General features: G+C 39.8%; 1 protein-coding gene across 1 annotated transcript in view; it reads left to right on the forward strand.

Annotated features, from left to right (window-relative positions):
- The window catches only part of DNAH11 (dynein axonemal heavy chain 11), a 357,268-nt gene that overhangs the window by 79,123 nt on the left and 252,617 nt on the right, over nucleotides 1-25,528 (forward strand). The window contains exons 28-30 of the mRNA XM_068973106.1: nucleotides 157-283; nucleotides 16,318-16,467; nucleotides 19,603-19,836. Coding sequence (XP_068829207.1) covers nucleotides 157-283; nucleotides 16,318-16,467; nucleotides 19,603-19,836 — 511 coding nt within the window. The remainder of the gene's footprint in view (nucleotides 1-156; nucleotides 284-16,317; nucleotides 16,468-19,602; nucleotides 19,837-25,528) is intronic.

The following is a 25,528-nucleotide window of genomic DNA, read 5'->3' on the forward strand; positions in this document are numbered from 1 at the left end:
AAACAAGATGATGATGTTATAAGAGAAGGAGATAGGTACCATGTTAAACAGTGAGCTTATTGAGATGAATGGACAGATTGAGACACTGTGGGTTTTGTTGACATTTTAATAACTGAATGGGCAAAATATGCTTACAATGATGTTTCATTCATACAGGCTTTCTCTTTGTGAAAAAGCTCTTGCTCAGTACCTGGAAACCAAGCGTTTGGCTTTCCCACGCTTCTATTTCATCTCTTCCACAGACTTACTTGACATTCTCTCAAAGGGAACTCAACCTACACAGGTAATATTGATTTTGAAAGCCTTATATTGTCCTTTGTTCACTAAGTAATGTCAGTTTCTCTATCATTGTCTAAATGCTACCTACCATGTCACATGTTCCAAGAGCCAGAAAATATGCAATAAAAATTCTCAATGTAGCAACAGAGAGATGTTAGAGGCAGTGCTAAAGGAACTAGGAAGGATGAGTACCTTGTCCTAGGTGAAGGGACACTGTACAAGTGTCTAGAAAGGAGAACAAATGTACAAGGCTTGGAGCCCTGCAAGAACTTAACGGAAGAAACACCAGTTCCAAATCCCCAGAATTGTGGGACAAGTACTGGGGCTCCATTGCCTGGGTCACAGTTTTCTTGGGAAGGACGGGGTCACTGGGAACGAGATCATGGCAGGTACCTTCTTTCAAAAACCTTGCCTCCAGGGTAACCCTTATAATTACTAAGCTGGGCTAGGCTTCAGTGCTGTTCAGAAGTGTATTGGGATAATTTCTGGCTCATCCTCCACCCTCTCATTTTCTCCTATGCATTCAAAAATAAGGTAGCACCCATGACAGTGGGCTTCCCTGGTGGCTCAGATGGTAAAGCGTCTGTCTACAATGCAGGAGACTCGGGTTCGAGCCCTGGGTTGGGAAGATGCCCTGGAGAAGGTAATGGCAATCCACTCTAGTACTGTTGCCTGGGAAATCCCATGGAGAGAGGAGCCTGGTAGGCTACAGTCCATGGGGTCGCAAAGAGTAGGACACGACTGAGCGACTTCACTTCCACTTTCACCCATGACAGTATGCCTCTCTTATTTGCTTTACATTTGTCTTTTGTAATCTGAGAGTACAGATCAGAGACAAACTTTGTGCAAATCCCCAAGCTCTCCTTCCCCTAAACATTGAGAGGATATTGCTTTTCATTATGTCTGTTCAGTTGTTCAGGATCTCAGAGTTGTTACAGCTGACACAGGTATATACTCCTGGGCTTGACCGCACAGCACAGATTGTGCTTTACTTTTATAGGTTTGTCTCCAGGTTCTTTCTCTAGAAATTTTTATGCCATTTTCTTTGGAATATGTGTTACCTCACACTACAGTTTCCTGAATTCTGATGTCCTGTGGACGCAGTATTTATCTTCATTATTGCTCTCGCATTCATTTCTCTTTTTTCAGTTGGAATATAATTTACAGTGTTTCAGTTTCTGCTGTACAACAGAGTCGGCTATAAGTATACATGTATCCCCTCCCTCTTGGACCTTTCTCCCTCCCCACCCCACCCCCCAATCCACCCATCTAGGTCATTGCAGAGCACTGAGCTGGGCTCCCTGTGCTCAGCAGCAGGTTCCCACTAGCTATTTCACATGTGGCGGTGTATATATGTCAACCTTAATCTCCCAATGTCGCACCCTCCCCTTCCCCACCTGTGTCCCCATGCCTGTGCTCTTCATCTGCATCTCTGTTCCTGCCCTGCAGCAGGTTCATTTGCACCATTTTTAGAGATTCCACTTACATATATTAATGTACAATATATGTCTTTCTCTTTCTTCACGCTGTCTGACAGTCTCTAGGCCCATCCACTTATCTATGAATGACTCAGGTCCCTTTCTTTTTATGACTGAGTAGTACTCCATTGTATGTATGCACCACATCTTGATCCATGCATCTGTTGATGGACATTTGGGTTGCTTCCACGTCTTGGCTACTGTAAACAGTGTTTCAGTGAACGCTGGGGGGTCCATGTGTCTTTTTGAATTACAATTTTCTCAGGGTACGTGCCCAGGAGTGGGATTGCAGGATGGTATCGTAGTTCTATTTTAGTTTTTCATGTGCCTCCATAGTGTTGTTCATAGTTGTACCTGTTTACATCCCCACCAACAGTATAGGAGGGTTGCCTTTTTTCTACACCCTCTCTAGCATTTATTGTTTGTGAACTTTCTGATGATGGCCGTTCTGACCAGGTGAGGTGATACCTCGTTGTAGTTTTGATCTGCAGCTCTCTAAATGATTATGATGTTGACCATCTTTTCGTGTGCCTCTTGGCCGTCTGTATGTCCTTGTAGAAATGTTTATTTAGATCTTCTGCCCATTTTTTGGTTGGGTTGTTTGTTGTTTTGTTATTGAGCTGCATGAGCCATTTGTGTGTTTTGGAAATAAATCCTTTGTTTGCTTTGTTTTCAAATGTTTTGTCCTATCCTGAGAGTTATCTTTTTGGCTTGTTTATGGTTTCCTTTGTTGAGCAGAAGCTTTTAAGTTTCAGTTCAGTTCAGTTGCTCAGTCGTGTCCGACTCTTTGCGACCCCATGGATCGCAGCACGCCAGGCTTCCCTGTCCACCTCCCAGAGTTCACTCAGACTCACGTCCATCGAGTCAGTGATGCCATCCAGCCATCTCATCCTCTGTCGTCTCCTTCTCCTCCTACCCTCAATCTCTCCCAGCATCAGAGACTTTTCCAATGAGTCTGAGGTGGCCAAAGTACTGGAGTTTCAGCTTTAGCATCATTCCTTCCAAAGAAATCCCAGGGCTGATCTTCAGAATGGACTGGTTGGATCTCCTTGCAGTCCAAGGGACTCTTAAGAGTCTTCTCCAACACCACAGTTCAAAAGCATCAATTCTTCGGCATTCAGCCTTCTTCACAGTCAATAAATATTTTCATTTTTTGTTTCCATTTCATTTCTCTAGGAGGAGGGTCAAAAAAATAATCTGTGATTTATGTCAAAGAATGTTCTTACTATGTTTTCCTCTGAGAGTTTTATAGTGTCTTGTCTTACACTTAGATCTTTAATCCATATTGAGTTTAATTTTGTGTATAGTGTTAAGTAGTGTTGTAATTTCATTCTTTAGGTGTAGCTGTCCAGGTTTCCCAGCACCACTTACTGAAGAGACTGTTTTTTCCATTGTATATTCTTGCCTCCTTTGTCATAGGTTAGGTGACCATAGGTGGATTTATTTTTGGGCTTTCTACCCTGTACCTCTGATGTCCTAGGGTGACGATATGAGATAAAGGGTGTCATATCCTATTCCAGGTATATGTTCCTAAACACTTGAAAATTTGAAATACTTAGAATTCTGAATTTTAACTCTGTAAATTAGGTGCATAAATCTGTAAGTAAGAATATGTCTTTTCGTTTATATTCTTTAAACATAATAAACACATGTGTGATATTTTATTGAACAGTATCACTTACCCAGAATATAGACATGAGACATTTTTATTTTTCTACAATTATTAATCTCAAATGTGCCCTGCTGAATCTCTTTACACTGAGTAGCAGATCCCTTTATAACACCTTGGGTAGGCATAGTAATGCTCCTGTCCCTTTTTCTTATTAATAATTAAAGAAACCCAAAGCAACTCAGCAAGATCTAGTTTAAAATTCCAAGCTCACCTCTGTGTCAGGACCAGTATTTTACATAAAGAACCTGGAGATGAGATCTTCTATTTCTCCTCCCTATCAATTTATTTTGGGAGCCGGGGAGGGGTGTCATCTGTCAGTCATCGCCCTTTCTTAATGCATATTCCTGCTTCTCTGTTCAGCAGTGGCTGTTGACCTTGCCCCTTGACAGCCAGCACCCGCATCTGGGTCTCCTGTGGAACAGGAGCAAGTCCTCAGGACAGGGGAACTTCCCATGGGTATACACGCAGAGCCACGTCCGTCCCAGTGCTGCTAGTTCTTGCCCTTGGCCGTGTAGTCAGTCATCTGTTACATCTCGTTCCTCCTTTCCACCTACACAGATGCGCGAAGTGGGGACATGTCACAGCTTCACCTGCTGCAGGCACCCATGGACTCTGTGAGTGGTTCCCCAACCCCACTCACTGGACAAATTAAAGGGCAGAGGTTGGGGAAACAGTCCTCCTCTTTGAAGCCCCATGAGGAGTGAGGAAAAGTCAGAGCATCCCTCTCTGGGCTGATAACTCACGGGTGTGAGGATGGCCATCTCTCTCTCTCCCCACCTCCCTGCTGTGCTTTCCCAGAAGGGGTGTGTGGAGGCAGATGGTAAGTTGTTGAGATGTGTCTTGTCAAACCCTGAAGGGACCAACTTGTCTTAATCCCTGTCTGCTCTCTTCAGAGCATGTGCATGCCCAGTGCCCCTCTGTCCTTAATTGAAGTCCTAGGCAGGTGCTAGAGGAGCAGATGACTCACTGTACACTTGTCACCCATTCTGTGTCCTTTCAAATCATCAAAAAGTGCTTTGTGCGTTAGACATGCTTGTTGGCTCACAGGTATATGCATCCCTGATGCCAACTGCTGTTTTTCCATATCCTTCCTCAATTATAGGATGAGGTTTTCCATTTTTTAAAAAGTAAACTTAAAAGATGTACCTTTAAAATAATTCTTTTTATTTTCACAGTATCACTTCAGTGCTTTAGTGTTACCTTTAATATCACTGTGATTAGACAAGTCTTCTTGTCTGCTTCATTCACAGCATTTGAATTGTAAGTTCTAAACTCCCGAACCTCAGGTGCATTTCTCAGTTCTAGTAACACTCTTTAATGTAGGGCTGGTAATGCCAGGCATTAAAAAGATCTTACATTTTAATGTAGCTGAATATTAAAGTTACAGCAGAGGGAGTCTCCGGAATGGCTCACAGCCATGCTAATGAGTACCGCTCGTGGTGCCATCTATACCATATCAACAAAAGGAGGTAGGATGTTTCTGCTTACTAGCTGAATGGGTCTGTCTGACTATGTAGCTCCCGGGTAAATGCAGTCTACAGTTCCCGTGCCCTGCCAGCTTTGAAATGATTCAATTTTTGAAACATTTTGAAATTTGAGGTACACTATTTCAGATTTGCTCAAAATTTGACTTCATTGAGATCTTTTTGTTCCACGAATTAAACCTTGAACAATTCAATCTCACATCAAATGTCATCACACTTTCAGGAAAGGGTCCTTATTAGGGAAAGGGTTTAGCTGCCCCTGAGGTGTGAGTACCACCAGCGAGTGACTTGCTGGGGCAGAGGATTGAAAAAGTGCTAAGGATGAGTTGAGTCATCTTGAGCCACAGTCAGCTTCTTTCCCTACAGTGTTTCTGCAAAAGCAAGGTGTGATCTCAACTCTTGGTCACTTACCATAGAAGAGTTAATGCTTATGGCTGTTATGCCAAAGGGCCTAGCCTTCCTGCACTCTCTTTCACTATTAGAATCAGTTTCAGGCCACCAGACACAGCTTTTCCGTCTCTGCCTTTTGTGCTAACATCCTGAATGTGCTCCCTGTAGTGTGACGGACATAACGTGGCAACTGCAGCTTATAGGATAACAATGCAATGGGCCTTTGTGGGCAGATGACTCATGTTGACATCTTGTGAATGACTTGAATTCTTCAGGTTCCCCTCCTCCACCCACTACACTCAATTTAAGAGTGTTGGTCCAAGTGAGGGTTTCTGCAGTTGATGTGGAATTTGGTCAGCCTGAACACATCAGCTAGGGGAGGGCTGATATTACTACATCCTGCATTCTGTAAGCAGAAATGCCCAATTTAAGGTACTTCAGGTGGAATGTCAGAGTGATGACGTCAGTGCATCTAAAATGCCTTCAGTGGTTTTTTAGCTCTCAGTAAGTTTGGGTAAGGTCAGGTTTTAAAGATTTTTCTCCTAGAATTCATCCTGACTTCCCAGTCTCATAGATTATCTCAAAGACTGAGGATAGGGCTGTGCCATGTAACTTAAGTGGTCAGAAGTTTCTGGCAGTTGCTTGTGGAAACACAAACTTAGAGGTGTCCTTGCAGGGTTAATGGACATGGAGTAGTAATTATGTGGTTGCACATGATTCAGTATTAACATTCTGTGATTCTTCTCCTGCTTAGAAAAACATCCTTTTGTATTTTTCAAGTAAAGCAAGTATAGTGGTTAAAGTCAGCCTGGGTAACATCAGTTGCCCTGGGGTGCCCTCCCAGGTTGTAACACAATATCTAAAAATAGCAGACAACCAGTTTTTAGCCACTGGTTGCTTATGACCTGAAAGATCTTTCTGTCCTGGAAGAGCTGGTGTGCTTTCTCTTCCTTCATCTTCTGTGTGATGATGAGTGAAAACTTCCCCATGTTGGAGCTATACTATAGAAAGACACACTTTCTATGTGGTCAGCAGCATTTGTGTTGCATGACGGAGGTAGCCGTGGACCACATGTGGCTAATGGGCACTTGAAATGTGACAACTGAGAAACTGAATTTTTAACTACAATGTGTTAGAGTTGATCTTTGATTCAGTTATTGGAAAACATAAAGTTGAAACAACTTGAGTGTGAATCTACTTTCTCAACTGCATATCTTATGAAACATAGAGACAGATCAAGTATGTCTGATGAAGAATCCAAACTGAGATAAGCTATAAATGCAAAATGTGCACCTGGTTTCAAAGACAAAGAATGTAAACTATCTCGTTAGTACCTCTTCTATTAATTATATATTGAGGTGACAATACTTTGGATATACTAGGTCAAATAAAGCACATTAGAATTAATTTTGCCTGTTTCTTTTTACCTGTTTTAATGTGACTCCCAGAAAGCCACTGCTATGTCAGTTGAGGCCACAATTTTCTAAATGACAAGATCAGGAAATATACATACTCAGAAATGTTGAATGTTTGCATCAAAAATATCCTTCATGGCATCAGACCAAATCTATGTAAGAAGAAGTCTGCCAACTTGTCTTTTGAGAAGTCCCCAAATTGCAGTATGAGGCAGATGGCACTCAACTGATACCCTTAATAGTCTGTCAATATTGGCACTTGGACAGGTGCTTGTGAGAAATGGGCTTAGTATTAGGTAATAAAAAGGACTTCTGGATCTTCAAGGGGCAAATGTCTGAAACCCTACATCCCCACAAGCACAGTATATTTCTTGATAGTGCTTCCACTTGGTTATCTCTGTGATGGAGTGAACGTGCCTCAGGATCTGAATCTCAGGAATCAGGGTGATGCAGCTCAACAATCACTAATGGTGAGTCACAGCCTTCTTGACAAGGATTAGTCCTCCTGAGACAGTAAAGAGAGGGACTTTGCTGGCAGTCCAGTGGTTAGGGCTCCATGCTTCCACTGCAGGGAGCACAGGTTTGATCTGGGGTTAGGGAACTAAGTTCCTGCAAGGCATGTGGCACAGCCAAAATTAACATAAACTAGTATGTCTTCGACAATCCAGAGTGAAAAGTTGAAGATGCAAGTAGTTAGTTAGCCACATGTAAGAGTGAATGAGTTTTCGCTGAGATAAAAAAGGTTCCAACTTTTCTATAGGGAGTAGAAGGTTGGAGGGCTTGTAGGTACCTGCAGTGGAGGGAGGCGGTTGTCCTTGAGTTTAGGCTGGGGCTGAGGAGGGAACAAAGGAAGAGGCGGGAAAAGAAAACGGACACAGAAGATTGTCATGGTTTTGACTGCCTTGCCATTACCTCTACTTACCTTCAGCTGAGCAGCAAGGAATGGAAGCTGTTTGTCTAAGTGTAGTTTATTATAGAAGTTGCCAGTGAGAATAGCTCCACTTGGTATGCATGCACGCATGCTTAGTCACTGCAGTCATGTCCAACTCTGTGATCCCATGGACTGTAGCCCACCAGGCTCCTCTGTCCATGGGGTTTCCCAGGCAAGGATACTGAAGTGGATTGCCAGTGTAACTTAGGACTGTGTCGCATTTCAAATGGATGCCTCTGTATAAAGGTGGCCTTGTACTCAGATAACTTAGGCATTTATGCATGTGACCAGAAAATAGACAATCAGTTTTTAAATAGAGTCATAAATTATATATCTAGTAGGAATTATCCTTGATCATACTTGTGAAATGGTTAACATACGGCTAACTACAGGTTATATAACATATATATATATTTTTCATTTTACCAATATGTTGCCACTGCTTAGAATTCTGCTGGAGCTCTTTTATTGGAATTCCTTCCACAGCCAGTTTATAAGTTACACAACAAAATCAGGGTTATTATAATGCAGGATTAAAATACCACTTACTGTAACAAGATACAAAATTGTCTTATAAATTTGGGATCCCACTGCTAAAGTCTTAGGCTTTGCTGTGGAATCTGAAACTCCTGATCCTGGCTTTTGTTTGCTGTTGGGTTTTTCAGCTCCAACTTAAATTCAATGGGCAGAGTTTCTGGCTCTAAAACGTTAGCTTTTTTTTTTATAAAAATGGAGTGTAATTGCTTTACAATGTTGCATTAGTTTCTACTGAACAGTGAAATGAATCAGCTATACATGTACATATATCCACTCCCTCTTAGACCTTTCTCCCACCCCTCCCCTGTCCCGCCCATCGAGGTCATCACAGAGCCCTGAGCTGGGCTCTCAGGTTGCCACTGTGTGGATATGGTGGTGTATATGTGTCAGGTTAATCTGCCAGTTTACCCCGCCCTCCGCTTTCCCACCTGCAGCCACATGCCCGTTCTCTCTGTGTCTCTGTTCCTGTCCTGCAAATAGGTTCATCTGCACCATTTTTCTAGATTCTACATACATGCCTTAATGTATGATATTTGATTTTTTTCTTTCTGACTTCACTCTGTATGCCAGACTTTAGGTCCATCCACATTGCTACAATTGACCCAGTTTCGTTTCTTTTTATGGCTGCTTAATATTGTGTTGTATATATGTACCGTGTCTTCTTTATCCTTTCATCTGTTGATGGACATTTAGGTTGCTTCCATGTCTTGACTATTGTAAATAGTGTTGCAGTGAACACTGGGGGTCCATGTGTCTCTTTGAATAATGTTTTTCTCAGGGTATGTGCCCAGGAGTGGGGTTGCAGAGTTGTATTGTAGTTCTCTGTTTAGTTTTTTTTTTTTTCACTGTACCTCCATACTGTAGCTCTTCATAGTGGTCGTACCAACTTACATTCCTACCAACAGTGTAGGAGGTTTCTCTTTTCTCTACACCCTCTCCAGCATTTATTGTTTGTAGAATTTTTGATGATGGCCATTTTGACTGGTTTAAAATTATAGCTCATTATAGTTTTGATTTGCATTTCTCTGATAATTAGTGATACTGAGCATCTTTTCATATGCTTTTTGAACATGTATCTTCATTGGAAAAATGTCTATTTAGATCTTCTGACCTTTTTTGATTATTTTTTGAACATAGAGCTGCATGAGCTGTTTGTCTATTTTGGAGATTAATCCCTTGTGGGTTACTTTGTTTGCCAACATTTTCTCCCATTCTGTGGGTTCTCTTTTTGTTTTATTGAGGGTTTCCTTTACTGTGCAAAAGTCTTTAAGTTTAATTAGGTCTCATTTGTTTATTTTTGTTTTTATTTTTATTACTCTAGGGGGTGGATCCAAAAAGATACTGCTCCGATTTATGTCAGGGAATGTTCTGCCTATGTTTTCCTCTAAGAGTTTTATAGTACTAGCCTTACATTTACGTCTTTGATCCATTTTAAGTTTACTTTTGTGTCTGGTGTTAGAGAATGTTCTAATTTCATTCTTCCACATGCAACTGTACAGTTTTCCCAGCACCACTTACTGAAGAGACTGTCTTTTCTCCATTGTGTATTCTTGCCTCGTTTGTCATGGATTAGTTGACCATAGGTGCATGGATTTGTCTCTGAACTTCCTGTTTGGTTCCATTGCTCTACGTTTCTCTTTCTGTGCCAGCACTGTACTGTTCTGACTACTGTAGCTTTGCAGTATAGTCTGAAGTCAGGGGCCTGTTTCCCCCAGCTCCATTTTTCTTTCTCAGCATTGCTTTGGCTATTCTGTGTCTTACGTGTTTCCATACAAATTAAAAACCAAAAGTTGTTCTAGTTCTGTGAAAAGTACCATTGGTAAATTGATAGAGATTGCACTGAATCTGTAGATTGCCATGGGTAGTACAGTCATTTTGACAATACTGATTCTTCCAATCCAAGAACATGGTATATCTTTCCATCTGTTTGTGTCATCTTTGATTTCTTTCTCCAGTGTCATATAGTTTTCATAGTAGTGGTCTTTTGCCTCTTTAGGTAGGTTTATTTATAGGTATTTTATTCTTTTTGATGTGGTTAAAAAAAAAAAGGATTGTTAACTTAATTTCTCTTTCTGATATTTTGTTATTAATATATAGGAATACAAGAGATTTCTGTGTATTAATTCTTTTTTTGGCTGCACCATTTGACTTGGAGGATTTTAGTTCCCCTGCCAGAGTTTGAACCTACACCCTTGGTAGTAAAAGCTGGGAGTCCCCTCTACTGGACCACCGTGGGATCCCCTTAATTTTGTATCCTGCACCTTTACTGAATTTGCTGATATGCTCTAGTAGTTGTCTGATAGCCTCTTTAGGATTTTCTATGTATAGTGTCACGTCATCTGACAGTTTTACTTCTTTGCCAGTTTGGATTCCTTTTATTTGTTTATTTTTCTTCTTCTCTGACTGCCATGGCTAGGACTTGCAAAACTATGTGGAATAAAAGTGAAGACAGTAGACATCTATTCTTATTCCTGATCTTAGAGGGGATGCTTTCAGCTTTTCACTGTTGAGAATGATGTTAGCTGTGAGTTTGTTGTATATGACCTTTATTGTGTAATGTCCATTTTTGAGAGGAGGAACTAGTGACTGACATGGGCCATGAGGAGTTTTCTGGGTACAGATATATTCAGTTTCTTAATTGTCTCAGTGTTTACAAGAGTTTTTTTCACTTTGCTAAAATTTATTAAGCTGTACACACATGATTTTTTTTACTTTTCTCTGTATTATATTTTAAAAGGTTATTGAAAACTCAGTTTGTGTTGTCAGCACACTTATATACATTTATATACACATGCTAAAAATGTTTAGGAAGAAATACAGAATCAGCATTGGTAATATAGTTATATCCAAGTTATATTAATAAATGCAAAATCAAATGGCAAAATAGTATGTATACTATGATTTTAGTTTTGGTAAAAGCAAACCAGGTACTATCTGATACCTAATATTAACTATAATGGTTTACAGAATTTATGCAAAACTAATATACTCTTTGCTGGGAAAGATTGAGGGCAAGAGGAGAAGGGTGCAACAGAGAATGAGATGGTTGGGTGGCATTATTGACTCAATGGACACGAGGTTGAGCAAACTCTGGGAGATAATGAAGGACAAGGAAGTCTGGCATGCTACAATTCATGGAGTCACAAAGAGTTGAACATGACTTAGCGACTGAACAACAACAAATATAGTTTTTCTGAATTATATAATTGCATGTTTGCTACTGAAAGTTTGAAAAATAGAGAAATATAGAAGATCAGAATATGATTAACATTACTCCTTGATGGTATATTTGAGTGTTATGGTGAGGGTTTTTTTTTTATGTATTTGTGTAGGTCAGAACATTATATATAATAAAAATTGAAATATTCTTCTACAATATGATGTTTAATGTCTGTAGAAGTTATCATTGTATGAAAGTGCTATAGCTGATTAGACATATTCCTAAAAGTTTTTTTTTGCATATTTAGACTTCAAACAATGATATGTGCCCATGTACTATATACTATTATTAAAAATATAAAACACTATAACAAAGTACTCAACATTTTGGCAGGCTTAAATTTTTGTATATGTAAGAGTAATAGACTCATTTTCCTCTGGTTCCAGAGGAAAATATTCACAATAGATAAGACTGCTTACATTTTGGACGTTATATACTTCTCACAAATACTATCATGAGTATTACCATCATTATGAATAAATGAGTTAATTACTATGTATGCATGAACTCTGAGGTGTTCACCATGCCAGGAGTGACATTAGGACTTTGTGTCTGTTTTATCTCTGTTAATCAGCAGCAGCATCTTTCATAGATGGGCAAATATGCAATGGAATATAAGCAGAAAGCAATGGGGAAAGCTTTGAGAATGTATGATAGCCATACAGAGAAGTTAGTACAGAGCAATACACGGAAACTATGCATAGACACCTGTGTAGAAGCTGCGTAATTTCATTTTCTTCCCTTTGTTCTCTAGGTGAACATAGAGTAGACTGTTGATCTGATCACTGTATTAGTTTTCATTTTAAATTATAAAATTACTGAGATGAGTAGTTTGTTTTTTTTTACTTTATTTACAGACAGGTAAATGAAAATTCTTAAAAAGGCAGTTCTCCTTGTGCAGAAATCTTAAAAATATTAATTTCAGTTATCAAGGATTGATTATATAACTCCATTCCCCCCAATAACATGGTTCACATTTCACATACTATGGTGTGTTAGCTATGACCGATCTTGAGAAGCACAAACTTAATTGCTGGTTCCTCAGTCCACAAAACTCACCACGTGAATGACAGAGATACATCTTGACACATGATCAGTAATGTCACACTTTTCAAAGTCTGTCTGTGGTTGGCCATCACACATTTGCTGTTCAGTTCTCATGTAGTCAGCAGAGAACATAGTGTGCTACAAATTTGTCCCCAGAGAAGAACCCACCTGTTATTTTATAAAAATACACCATCAAAAGAGAGAATTAGTGATGAAGTTGGAAGTGTAGCAAAGAAGTGAAAATTGATAACGCTAAAGTGAAATTTGAATCATAAATGTAGTTATGAATGAAAAAGCTGAATGTAGAAATGACATCACCTTTTGAAAGATTCTAGATATGCAGCCAGAGGACTATAGTGAAAATGAACTTGTCAAAGCAAATGTAAACAGTGGTTGAGATAAAAAGGAGGAAGATGTCCCAAAGGTAGTGATACCAAAAAAAAAAAAAAAAAAAATCCACATTAAAGAAACTCTTAGAAGTAACAGGACACAAGGCTACAAAGAATGAAATGTTGGCAGCTGATCCAGATGTCCAAGGGAACATGAAGCTTACACAAAGCACGGGAAAGATGCTCATTTGGTATATGAAGTTATAAGATGAGAAGGAGGCAAGTGCTGTTTGAACTACTCCTGATAAGTTTCCTATAAAGAACTAAAACAATTTTTACTTTTTTAGTATTTTCAGTTAGTATACTAAATATTTATTTACAGTTTTTTATTTCCCTGTGCTTTTATAGCCAAGAGTGAGAGGGATTTTAATATTTTAACAAAAATTTTTCAAGGCCAGAGCACAATTGCATGTTTACCCATGGACTGTAGAGGTGGCACAGTTGTTCTTAAAATCCTGCAGTACTGTCCTAAGCAGGACCTGCCTGAGTACCTACACCCCAGTGGGTGGATGCACCTGATTTACTGTAAATCAATGAAACAACATTTCAGTTTTTGTCACTAACCTTTTAGAAACCTGTTCAAGATATGATCAAATTATTGAATTTCATGATTTGAAATGTTCATATCCATTCTGTTTCTTCTTAGTGAGGTAAAAAGAGGGAGGCATCAGTTTTTTTTTTAATTGTAAAATCAAAGATCTTTCCAAAGACCCAACTAGCAAAAAGGAATTTAAATTTTGTGTTAACAAGTACAAAGAAATGGAACTAATTTGAGGGCAACAGCATGCATGTTAATTAAGAAAATGGTTGTGTTTCTCTCAGAAGCTGGAAGTGGAGGGCAGAATAGGAAACTACCTAACTCCCAGCAAGCCAGGTATAAGTCACAGGAGAACAGCAAGCTGTGGGGTTTGCATGTCCTGGTCACCCACTGAATGACTGCAGGATTAGCAGTTCTTGTGAAACGCTTTCCTGGCCAAAGCAGTGATGTGTGAGGGTGTCTGATAGTTGAGGTCTCGTTTATCCTGCCGCTTCGCACCTGAATATCATTTAGGCCCATTCTGCAGTAGAAGCCATTAAACATCTGTGCACTTGCTGGCCATTTCAGCTGTGACAGCAAACTGTGAGGTGATTGGAGAGACCGTGTGTAAACGTGCTCTGGGTTATGTGCAGGGATGCGGTAACTCATAATCCAAGCAATGATCATCGGCTACCACTCTGTCTACACGGAAAGTGAGAGCCGCAGAAACTCATCTGTTTTCAACTGGGGAGATTCCTTGTTGTGATTTTCTTCAATACTAAAACAGCAAATTCAGCAAAAATGTCAAGGCTAAAAGCTTCAGAGATTAAATCACCCTTGAGTTCCTTCCCAATATTGATAGTGGTCTTATCATGTGGGAAATTTAGGCAAGTTGCTGTTGTTCCTAGGAGCTGCTGTTGGGATAGTTATCAAGTCTGGTTCAACTGTATTTCAAGAAAATCTCATTGCAGAGATGGCTGTAATGCTATGTGCTAAGAAACGTTCTGTGGCTTGAAAACATCTTCTGGTTTTTATTTATTTTTTATTATTGAGATGAAATTCAGACAACACAAAATTAGGCATTTTGAAATGTATGATTCATTGGCATTTTGTACATTCACTGTGTTGTGCATCTGTTACCTCTGCCTAGTTCCAAATTATTTTATCACCCTGATATAGAGCCCCGCACCCATCAAGAAGCCACTGCCTTCCCTTGCCTGCTCCTCCCGCCACCTCCTGACGGCATGACATTTTCGACAAGCTTCATCCATGTTGTAGCATGCGCCAGTGCTTCACTGCTTTTGATGCCTGAGCAGTATTCCATTGTATGGATTTGTCACAGTGTGTCTGTCGTCCGTCAGTGGACATCTGGGTTCATTCCACCTTTTGTGAATGATACTGCTATGAGTATTTTTGTTCAGGAATTTTGAGTACTTGTTTTCGGTAGTTTGGGGTATATACCTAGTAGTGAAATTTCTGGGTCTTATGGCAAGTCTATGTTAACCTTTTATTTATTCTTTTTCTAATATTGTGTATTCATTTTTGTGCTGGAACTTGATTGCTGAATGTGGGCTTTCTCTAGTGGAGGCAAGTGGAGGCTTGCTCTCTAGTTGCTGCACATGGGCTGCTCCTTGCGGTGGCTTCTCTTGTTGTGGAGCGTGGGCTCAGTCACTGCGGCTCATGGATCCGGTTGCTCTGCAGCCTGTGGGATCTTGCTAGACCAGAAATTGAATCCGTGTCCTCTGCTTTGGCAGACAGATGCTTGAACACTGGGCCACAGGGAAGTCCCTATGTTAACTTTTTGAGGATTCACCAAACTGTGTTCTCCTTTGCAGCTTTTAGTTGTGCCACATGGAAGGAGGGAATACTTGTTCCCACTCCTGATACTTCCTGTGGTTCACTCTGCCCTTTATTCAGTCTACCCCAGAGGAGGTAGAGTGGCTTGCCTGACTGAGAGCCTGCAGAACACGTGTCTTCCTCTCCTTTCCTCCTCGCCAGCCCTTCTAGGTGGAGAGGCCGGTCCCAATCTGTTCTGATATGACCAGATGGAGAAGGCTTACTGGTTCTCATGTTCTATATGGAGGCCAATTGGGCTTTCATCTCTGAACTGACCTCTAGCAGAACAAATGCAGATCTTTGTTTTTTAACTTGGTTTGTTTTATATTTCAGTAGTCTGTGCAGGGTTCAGTATGTTATATTATCGGGGATTCTTTTGGGAATCCCGCAACTTAGGATCTAAAAGGTTATGAGGCCAGAAGAATTTGAACTTTGTAAATGTGGCCTGGACTTCCAGGTTTAAGATCTAACTGCCACTTATATTCAGCAATGTCAACTTGATGAAGTCACCTAATACTTGACTTGCAATTTCTTTGTCAGTGAAAATGGGAGAATCCCATTCACCCTTCTTATGTAACAAATATGCCATGGGACTCATGTCAGTATCAAAGCAGATGCGCAGTAGCAAACCACCTGACCCAAGGAGAAGGTCTAATTGACATTTTTGTTTCAAATAGTTTAATACCTTTTTTTAATAAGGTTTTTATGGTGTAAGTAAAATACCATGTCTGAATTTTAATAACCTGACCACAAAATTTCCATCAGAATGATTGCTGCAGTAATATGGTACATATAGAGAAGTTGGTAAGTCTCCAGCCTTTAAGGAGAAAACAGATGACCTACCTGGGTAAGCATTCACCTCCCAACACCTGATGATGTGATCAGAGTGTCTGGCTACTTCTCCACCGAGGTCATTTCAAACTCTGAAATTGAAGAAGTGATTTTTATTTGGAAGGAAAAAAAGCATTTTAAGGCAACTCTGTGATGATATAAAGACAGTTTTGTGAATTCATTTAGCTACGTTCCCAGAATGTAGCTGCAGAATGAATCTACATTTATCTAGATTCCCAGAGTGCACCTCCAGTAAGAAGTGCTCTTGTCTCTTCCTGCATCTTGTCTTAGGTTACACGCCACCTTTCCAAACTCTTCGACAGCATTGCAGATCTGCAGTTTGAAGACCACCAGGATGTCTCTGCACACAGGGCGGTTGGAATGTATAGCAAAGACAAGGAGTACGTCCCATTCCCAGCCGAGTGTGAATGCATAGGCCATGTAAGAGCTGATTGTGAGATTCTCTGTGCTAGGGGAGGGTAGGGGTGTCATTTTTAAAAGTTGAATGGCCAGGAATTGTTAGTTCATGTCAATTGTCGGGCTCTGGTTAGTCTTGTGCTTTGAGATTGCTCTTTACAGGTGTCTGGTGTGTCCGAGGAGCCCTCTGCCAGCCTTCCTACCCTGTGCAGCAGGCTTCAGCAGCCTGCAGGGGCTCGAAGATGCTAGCAGTTGAGCTGGACGGGAAGGACTGCCACGGACTGAATGAGCAGACCCCAGAATTAGTAGCAAATGCCATCCAGTGACTGAGTCTCCTACAGAGAGAATTACTTTCAGCCCTGCTTACCATTCAGGGAAGGATTAGGATGAAGCAGAGCCTTGCAGGGAAGCACATTAGGAAGTGGCTCCAGTTCAGGATTCCAAGGTGGATGTTGTAAACAGCTGCTTGTAAATAACTTTGGTTGAGTCCGCAAAGCTGATGTCACGTATACCAATTACTGCATGCACAGATAGTTAACGTGTTCTCTTCCCTCACAAACACCTCAGATATATTCTTAACAGTTACCTGTAAGAATAGCTCGTTATGATTTACGAAGGAGCTGTTGGTGTTTTCAGATGATTTAGAGGAATTGCACCTTTTTATGATGATGCTTGTATAACTTAAAAATTAATCCACAGAGTAACAGAGAGAGTAGCCTCTATTACAGAATGGTTTAGGTTGAGGCAGGGGGTTCTTTAAAGGGCCCTTTGCAGAAATCTGATGGCAACTCTTTTTCTACAGGGGTTTTCTCTCTTGCTTTTTAATATTGTACCAGAAAAATCCTGCCAAATGCAGGGAAAGCAGATGGTGGAATACTTTGATTAAAGTATATATTTGATCTCTTGGGCTCTTAGGATATTATTACAATGATTAGAAAAAAATCACCATAAACTATCTTGACAAAAGTGTGTTGCCGTCTGCCTCTTCCCCAGCAGACTGCTAGCTGACTGGCATAGTGCCTGGAAGGAGGACCATCCAATTGATAGATGCGGTTATCACTAGCAGAAACCCTTGACATTGAAAGTTTTCACAGTGCTCTAATTTATCCTGTATAAGCAACTTATGCTAGAGACTTTGGCCATGTACTGCATGTACCCTCTAATTGCCTTTGTTTTATTAAAAGATGCTTTTCCTTTATGCCTTCCCCCCTACCCCACACTTGGTTATGATTGGTTCCTCCCAATTTTGGCTGTTTGGCTTTTGTTTGACAAGTGTTTATTGAATACCTGCTATGTACCAGCCACTGGGTTTGGCCTTAGGAGATCCAGAAATGAGTAAGACATAGCACCTGTCCTTTGGGAACTCCTGGGCTCATTGAAGATATAGATGTTCACATAATTAGTGATAACGGGAAGTGACGATTCTTGTTACAAAGGGTTGGACAGAAGCTGATGAAAGACTAAGACGTGAGAAGCTATCAAGCAAGCACCTCATCAGGGCTTAGTTCTCAACTTATGTTGAGCTGAGTCGCTGTTGGTGGCATAGCCTCTAAACATGGGCTGATGTGTCACCGTGCATGTATGTTTGGTCTTCCCAGATGGACTGGAGAGTTCTGAAGAACGGGTGGCCATATTGAGGACATGGATCCCAGAGCATCTGGGAGATGCTAAAATGATATATGACGTACTTACTAAAGGAGCCTGTTGCTTGGTGACACTGAGTTGTCCTGAGTGACGATAGTAGTGCTTAGATCTCCTGCACTCGGGCATGGGAACAAACCCCACCTAGGAGACCAGGGGAGAAGGCTCCTAGGATACTGGGCCATAGCGAAGGCCGTGCTTCCTTCTTCCAGTAGGGAAGGCTGTCAACTCATTGACCACATATCACTCCTTCCCAGTTCTCCAGAGAAAGAGGTTGTAGGAATACTGCTGCCATCTTCACAGGGGCAGGGAAAGAAATCAATTATATAATTTCAGGATCTCATACAGTCCCTGGAATTTATTTAGTATAGTCATTTTTATCATTATGGTCAATTATTTTCAAATGGTATAGGTATCCTTTTGTTATATAACATCATCCTAGGGAGACATATGTACAGAAAAATATAAAAAAGCATATTTGAATAGAATGGAAAACTGACTGAAATATATTTGTGGGAACAAAATACACTTTGAATGAATTTTTTTCAAGATTTATTTTCACAAGTCAGCAGTTGTCCTCTTTCTCATCTCCCCTACTGTCTCATTTCTGACAAGTGTGAAGATGAGAGCCAGTAGGGAATATAATTAAGACACTTGCTGAAAACACTGTAAGACTAGATATTATGGAGATTTTAGGGTAGAATCTTCAGTATATTTAAAAATCATCAAAAATAAAAATCAATTTACTAGACTCACACAGAAAGCAAATTTATGGTTACTGAAGGAGAAAGGGGGCAAAGGGATAAATTAGGAGGTTGGGATTAACAGATACACACTACTATATTTAAAATAGATAAACAGCAAGGACCTATTATAGCACAGGGAACTATATTCAATATCTTGTAATAACCTGTAATGGCAAAAAAATCTGAAAAATAATTCATATATATGTATAATTGAATCACTTTGCCGTACACCTGAAACTTAGCACAGTATTGTATATCAAGTACACTTAAAAAAAAAAATCCATATCCTGTGATTTTCAAATCTCTAGAATTTCACTTTAACATACTGGCTGTGATGTTTGGTTTCTCAAAACACTGTGTGTTGCCAGACAGGAGCTTGATCTAGAGCCCTCTGGTCTTCAAATCTGAAAAATGAAGAATGGAGAACACCTTGTCTGGTTAGGGTGTGGAAATTTATGAGACAGCTGGTAGGTGAAATAAGATGAGCAGTATCCTGGCAGAAGACAGTTTTATGTGGGGAAGACTTCATCTGTCAGTAGTTCACCAGCCCCTTTGAGTTACCTTCTAGAACAGGAGTTTAAAACACTGGGTTGGCCAAAAAGTTCATTTGAGTTTTTCCATAAGGTCTTACAGAAAACCTGACCAAACTTTTGGCCAACCCAATAAATCCACCTGAGGCCTTCCTCTCTTTGTAGCCTTCAAGCCTGAGAGAGGACAGCATTATCCCTCTCCGTAGTTAAGCCTGTGTTACTACATTTGTTTGCTTTAAAAGGTGGAAACCTGGCTCCTGCAGCTGGAGCGGACCATGCAGGAGACAGTGCGTCATTCCATCACAGAAGCCGTCGCGGTCTATGAAGACAGACCCAGGGAGCTGTGGATTTTTGATTTCCCGGCTCAAGTTGCACTAACTAGCTCGCAAATCTGGTGGACTACAGATGTAGGAATAGCCTTCAGTAGGCTAGAGGAAGGCTACGAAACGGCCCTAAAGGATTTCCATAAAAAACAGGTATTTTGTAAAATTCATGATTTTGAGATTTTAAGGGGCTTGAAGAGGTAAGCTTGCTTCATTCATTCATTCTTGTTTATGAAGTGTTTCATGTGTTAAAGGCATGATGCTGGGAAGATTTTAGCAGTCACTTGTTTACCCATTTTTTAGCTTGGTGGTGGTCTTATTTTTTTACATTGGCTTAAAAAAAAATCCATCTTTAAACAACAAGGTCCTGATAGCACAGGGAACTATATTCAATATCCTGAAATAAGCCATAATGGAAAGAATATTTAAAAGAGTATTTTATATATAGATAGATATACATACACATATATATAACTGAGTCAGGTGGCTATACCACAGAAATTAATGCAGCATTGTAAATCAACTATACATCAATAAAAAATAAAAAACATCCATTCTTATCTACTATCTCTGAAGAATCTAGTCTATCACCCACACCTAGATATGATACCGATTTCTTTCTTCCTAGGTAAGACTCTCCATCTAGACTGACCACATATTTGGTGCATGATTTGCTTGACTCAGTAAGATAGAGAATTCTTCAAATAAGACAAATGTTTTCATGTATTTTGTTTTTCTGTTCATTATAAATCACAGGTGAGCAACTTTGGAAAAGAGTCTATTTTGAACTCCATTTTATTCACCCCAGTCATCCTATGACTTTCTCCTTAAACTTCCCCTCTTAAGATGGGCTCTTGGCTGTGAAACAATTCAGAGATAGAACCTTTCTCTTGGCCTAGAGATTAAAAGAATATGAGGCTTATCTTCTAGGGCCAAGCTGCTCAGTATTTTCCATGTGTCAGCAGCATTGGTATCACCAGTTCAGTTCAGTTGCTCAGTCGTGTCCGACTCTTTGTGACCCCATGAATCGCAGCACGCCAGGCCTCCCTGTCCATCACCAACTCCCGGAGTTCACTCACATTCGTGTCCATCGAGTCATTGATGCCATCCAGCCATCTCATCCTCTGTCATCCCCTTCTCCTCCTGCCCCCAATCCCTCCCAGCATCAGAATCTTTTCCAATGAGTCAACTCTTCGCATGAGGTGGCCAAAGTACTGGAGTTTCAGCTTTAGCATCATTCCTTCCAAAGAAATCCCAGGGCTGATCTCCTTTAGAATGGACTGGTTGGATCTCCTTGCAGTCCAAGGACTCTCAAGAGTCTTCTCCAACACCACAGTTCAAAAGCATCAATTCTTTGGCACTCAGCCTTCTTCACAGTCCAACTCTCACATCCATACATGACCACAGGAAAAACCATAGCCTTGACTAGATGGACCTTAGTCGGCAAAGTAATGTCTCTGCTTTTGAATATGCTATCTAGGTTGGTCATAACTTTTCTTCCAAGGAGTAAGCATCTTTTAATTTCATAGCTGCAGTCACCATCTGCAGTGATTTTGGAGCCCCCAAAAATGAAGTCTGACACTGTTTCCACTGTTCTCACCAGAGAGTGTGACAAAAATACAAAATCTCAAGGCCTACCCAACACCTACTGTACCAAAGTATGCTTTTTAACAAGATCCCAGAAGATTTGTATGTCATTGAGTTTGAGAAGCATTGTTGTGTATTTTGGAAAAAGCCGTGCTGGTGTGATTGTGCATAAACATTATATATTAGAATAAATATTATTAGTTAAGAAAAAGGGAATATTAGACTTTGAAAGATTTGTTTATTTTTTAATTTTCTGTTTTATATTGCAGTATAGTTGATTAACAGTGTTGCGTTAGTTTCAGGTGTGATTCAGTTACACATATACATGTATCTATTCTTTTTCAAATTCTTTTCCCATTTAAGTTGTTACATAATACTGAGCAGAGTTCCCTGTGCTGCATAGTAGGTCTTTATTGGTTATCTATTTTAAATATAGCAGTGTGTACCTGTCCATCCCAAACTCCCTAACTATCTGTTTAAATATTAGTTTGTCTACCCTTCTTTTGTTCAGTGGATAAAGTCTGAATCCAGATTTGTTAAATGACTTTCTGAATGTTATAAAATTTGTAAGTATCACAGGTACAATCCACCAGCTTGAGAATGCTTTCCACTCCTCTGCATTGCTTCTCTTCTTAGCAGTATTTTAACTGGAGTGCCTTAGAAATCACATAGATTCAGATAATGAATACTAGTGTTGATTCAGTTCAGTTCAGTTGCTCAGTCGTGTCCGACTCTTTGTGACCCCATGGACTGCAGCACGCCAGGCATCCCTGTTCTTCACTAACTTGTGGAGCTTGCTCAAACTCATGTCCATTGAGTTGGTGATGCCATCCAACCATCTCATCCTCTCCCCTTCTCCTGCCTTCAGTCTTTCCCAGCATCAGGGTCTTTTCTAGTGAGTCGGTTCCTTGCATCAGGTGGCCAAAGTATTGGAGTTTCAACTCCAACATCAGTCCTTCCAATGAACACCCAGGACTGATTTCCTTTAGGATGGACTGGTTGGATCTCCTTGTAGTCCAAGGGACTCTCAAGAGTCTTCTCTAACACCACAGTTCAAAAGCATCAATTCTTTGGTGCTCAGCTCTCTTTATGGTCCAACTCTCACATCCATACGTGACTACTGGAAAAATTATTCCTTTTAATTTGACTCTTATAATCTTGAGGGGGGAGGTGTATGCTCAGTCATGTCCAACTCTACAGTTCCATGGACTGTAGCCTGCCAGGCTCCTCTGTCCATGAGATTATCCAGGCAAGAATACTGGCTTGCCATTTCCTTCTCCATTCATCTTGTGTAGAAACCACGTAACTTACTTATGTTTCTAAAGAACGTTTTAGTAAAAACGTAAGTATCCTTTACTTTTGGAGAACAGTGTATTCTTGATTTTACATCCTTAGGAAAATGGGGTGTGAATTTCTATTTAGTAGGCTTGAAGTTACAGGCTTAGATTGATAGATGTGGCTATTTATTCCCTAGGACATTATCTCTGCCATTGTAGTCAATGTCATGTGGGTGAGAAAGCTAAGTTTTTTTTCCATGGGTAAAAACAACTGAGATAATTAAACTGTAATGAATTCTATTATGCTTATAAAATTAACTTTCTGGTTAGTTGATTTATTGTTATCTATGCTATTATTATAACTGCAGTATTTTTATTATATATTTTTAAAAATATGTAAGGATACTATAAAAAAATTAATATCCTGTCTTAAATTTCAGCTACTGTTGATCACTCCTCAAATTTCAGTCTTTCAAGAAGCGTATTTCTACTTACTCTAGGCTAATATTTTCTCCTCTCTTCATTAAATTCACACTAGACATTGTCGAGGAGCATTCCTTTATGTGACTATACGAGAATTGATGCCCTCCTTTCTGTTCTCCTTGCCTCCATTGTTTTTTGTGATAATTAGAATAATGCTTAAAATAGTCAATGATATTTTATGGATATTTCTTTTTTTATATCAACTTTATCATTTTCAGTTTCATGATTTCACTATTATGTATTTATTGCTAAAGATGAAAATTCAGGTACAGGAAGGAAAAAAGGCAAATACTTTTTTTTCTTTTTTAAAAAATTAAATTATTTCAATTTGAGGATAATTACAATATTCTGATGGTTTTTGCCGTGCATCAACATGAATCAACCACGGGTACACATGTGTCCCCCGTCCTGAGCCCCCGCCACTCCCTCCCCACTCTGTCCCTCTGGGTTGTCCCAGAGCACTGGCTTTGGGGGCTTCATGCATTGAGCTTGCACTGGTCATCTGTCTTACACGTGGTAACGTGTATGTTTCAGTGCTATTCTCTTAAATCATCGCCTTCTCCCATAGTCCAAAAGTCTGTTCTTTACATATGTGTCTCTTCTGCTGCCCTGCGTGTAGGATTGTCACGACCGTCTTCCTACATTCCGTATATATGTGTTAATATACAGCGTTTGTGTTTCTCTTTCTGTCTTACTTCGCTCTGTATAACAGGGTCCAGTTTCATCCACCTCATTAAAACTGACTCTCAGAAACACTCAGATTCACTTCCCACAGAGAAGCATTGACAACTTTTTGGCATATAGATGTCAGAAGTTTTTCCTTATATCTACTGTTTGTTTCTTTCTGTATAAATGTATATGCATTGGTATATAGCTGTTCCCACGTTGCCATTTCCTTCTCCAGATGATCTTCCCAACCCAGGGATGTGACGTGGGTCTCCCACATTACAGGTAGATTCTTTACCATCTGAGCCAGAGGGGAAGCCTGTAACCATAGTTACTTACATTGATTGTATGTGTATAAATAAAAGAAACGTCTTTTTTAACTTCCATGCATTTTGTTACATTTTCTCTTGACACACATAATATCAAATTCACACTAGAAATGGTCAAATAATGTTCCTTTATGTGACTATACCAGAATTGATAACCCTCCCTTCTGCCAAACTCAGGTTGATGCGACAGTCTGACCGCTCTTCAGACACTGTTCTCGGCTGTGTGGTTCTGGCTGTGTGGTTCCTGTGCTCCTGATGCTTACATTCTGCCTTTAACAGTTCTTACCTCTTCCTCCTCAAGAGCTTAGAGCTCTTTTCTCCATCTCCACTTCCGCATTTACTTGTTGTCTAATCTTATTTTGTGTTAACCCCTGGTTGTTATTATTTTAAATCTTACATAGATTTAACAATATATTTAGCAATGACTTTGCTCATTTTTTAAAACGCTGCTGCTGCCGTCTATGGGGTCGCACAGAGTCAGACACGACTGAAGTGACTTAGCAGCAGCTTATTTCTAAGTCCAGTTCTTCTTTTAAAGTATATCTCGTAGCTCTTTGCCCAGTGATACATAGGGAGTTTTCTGATCCCTTGTCTTTTTAAACTTCTTGCTTGATAGTTTAAGTAGAGAATTCAAAATTGAGAATTATTGTAATTTAGAATTTTTAAAATATGATTCCGTTATTTGGGGGCCATTATGGTTGTAAAGTTTTAGATCAGTCAGATTGTTTTTCCTTCATAAATAATCTGACCTAGAAGATTATACAATTTTATTTTTCTTTTTGTGTTTCTGATGTTTTATTTTACTCTTGTGTATTTTTTTTTGTGTATGTGTGTGTGTGCTTTTTAAACTTGGTTTACTGAGGACTGAGTGAGCTCTGTGAATCTTTAGATACATGTCTGCCTTCAATTTGGGAAAATTCTCTTCCATCTTTCCTTTGATGCCTTGTTTATGTGGTCTTTCTTCTTTCTCTGTAATTTTATCAGCTGTATGTTGAAACTTCTTCTGTGATCCTGCTTGCCTATTAACCTTTATTTCATATTTTCAAACTCTCTCCCTTTTTGTGTGCAATTTCAGTGACTTGAAATCTGTCTTCCAGTTCACTAACTTTTTCTTCTTGTTTATAATGAAAAAAAGGAGTCCAAGGCCAGATTACATAGATTCAAATCTCAGCTTTGCCTTTTATTACTTGTATGACTTTGAGCAGGTTATTTAACTACTCTGTGTGCTTCCATTTCATGATCTGTGAAACAGATAATAATGGCATCACAGTATTGTTAGAGGATTAAATTAGTTAATATTAGTAAAACACTATTTAAAAGTGCTTGACGAAATTTAAGTGCTATGTGTTAGCTTTGGCTGATACAATGAAAATAGTGATAGCGATTGTTGTCTAATGTGATGCATAATTTAAGGAGTTCTTCCCCAACGATTATCATAAAACTTTTAAAATGTATGAAAGCGTTGAAACAATAGTACAGTGATGTACAGGCCTGCCACCTAGG

This window comes from Capricornis sumatraensis, chromosome 5 (genome assembly GCF_032405125.1).
Source record: "Capricornis sumatraensis isolate serow.1 chromosome 5, serow.2, whole genome shotgun sequence".
Lineage (NCBI taxonomy): Eukaryota > Metazoa > Chordata > Mammalia > Artiodactyla > Bovidae > Capricornis > Capricornis sumatraensis.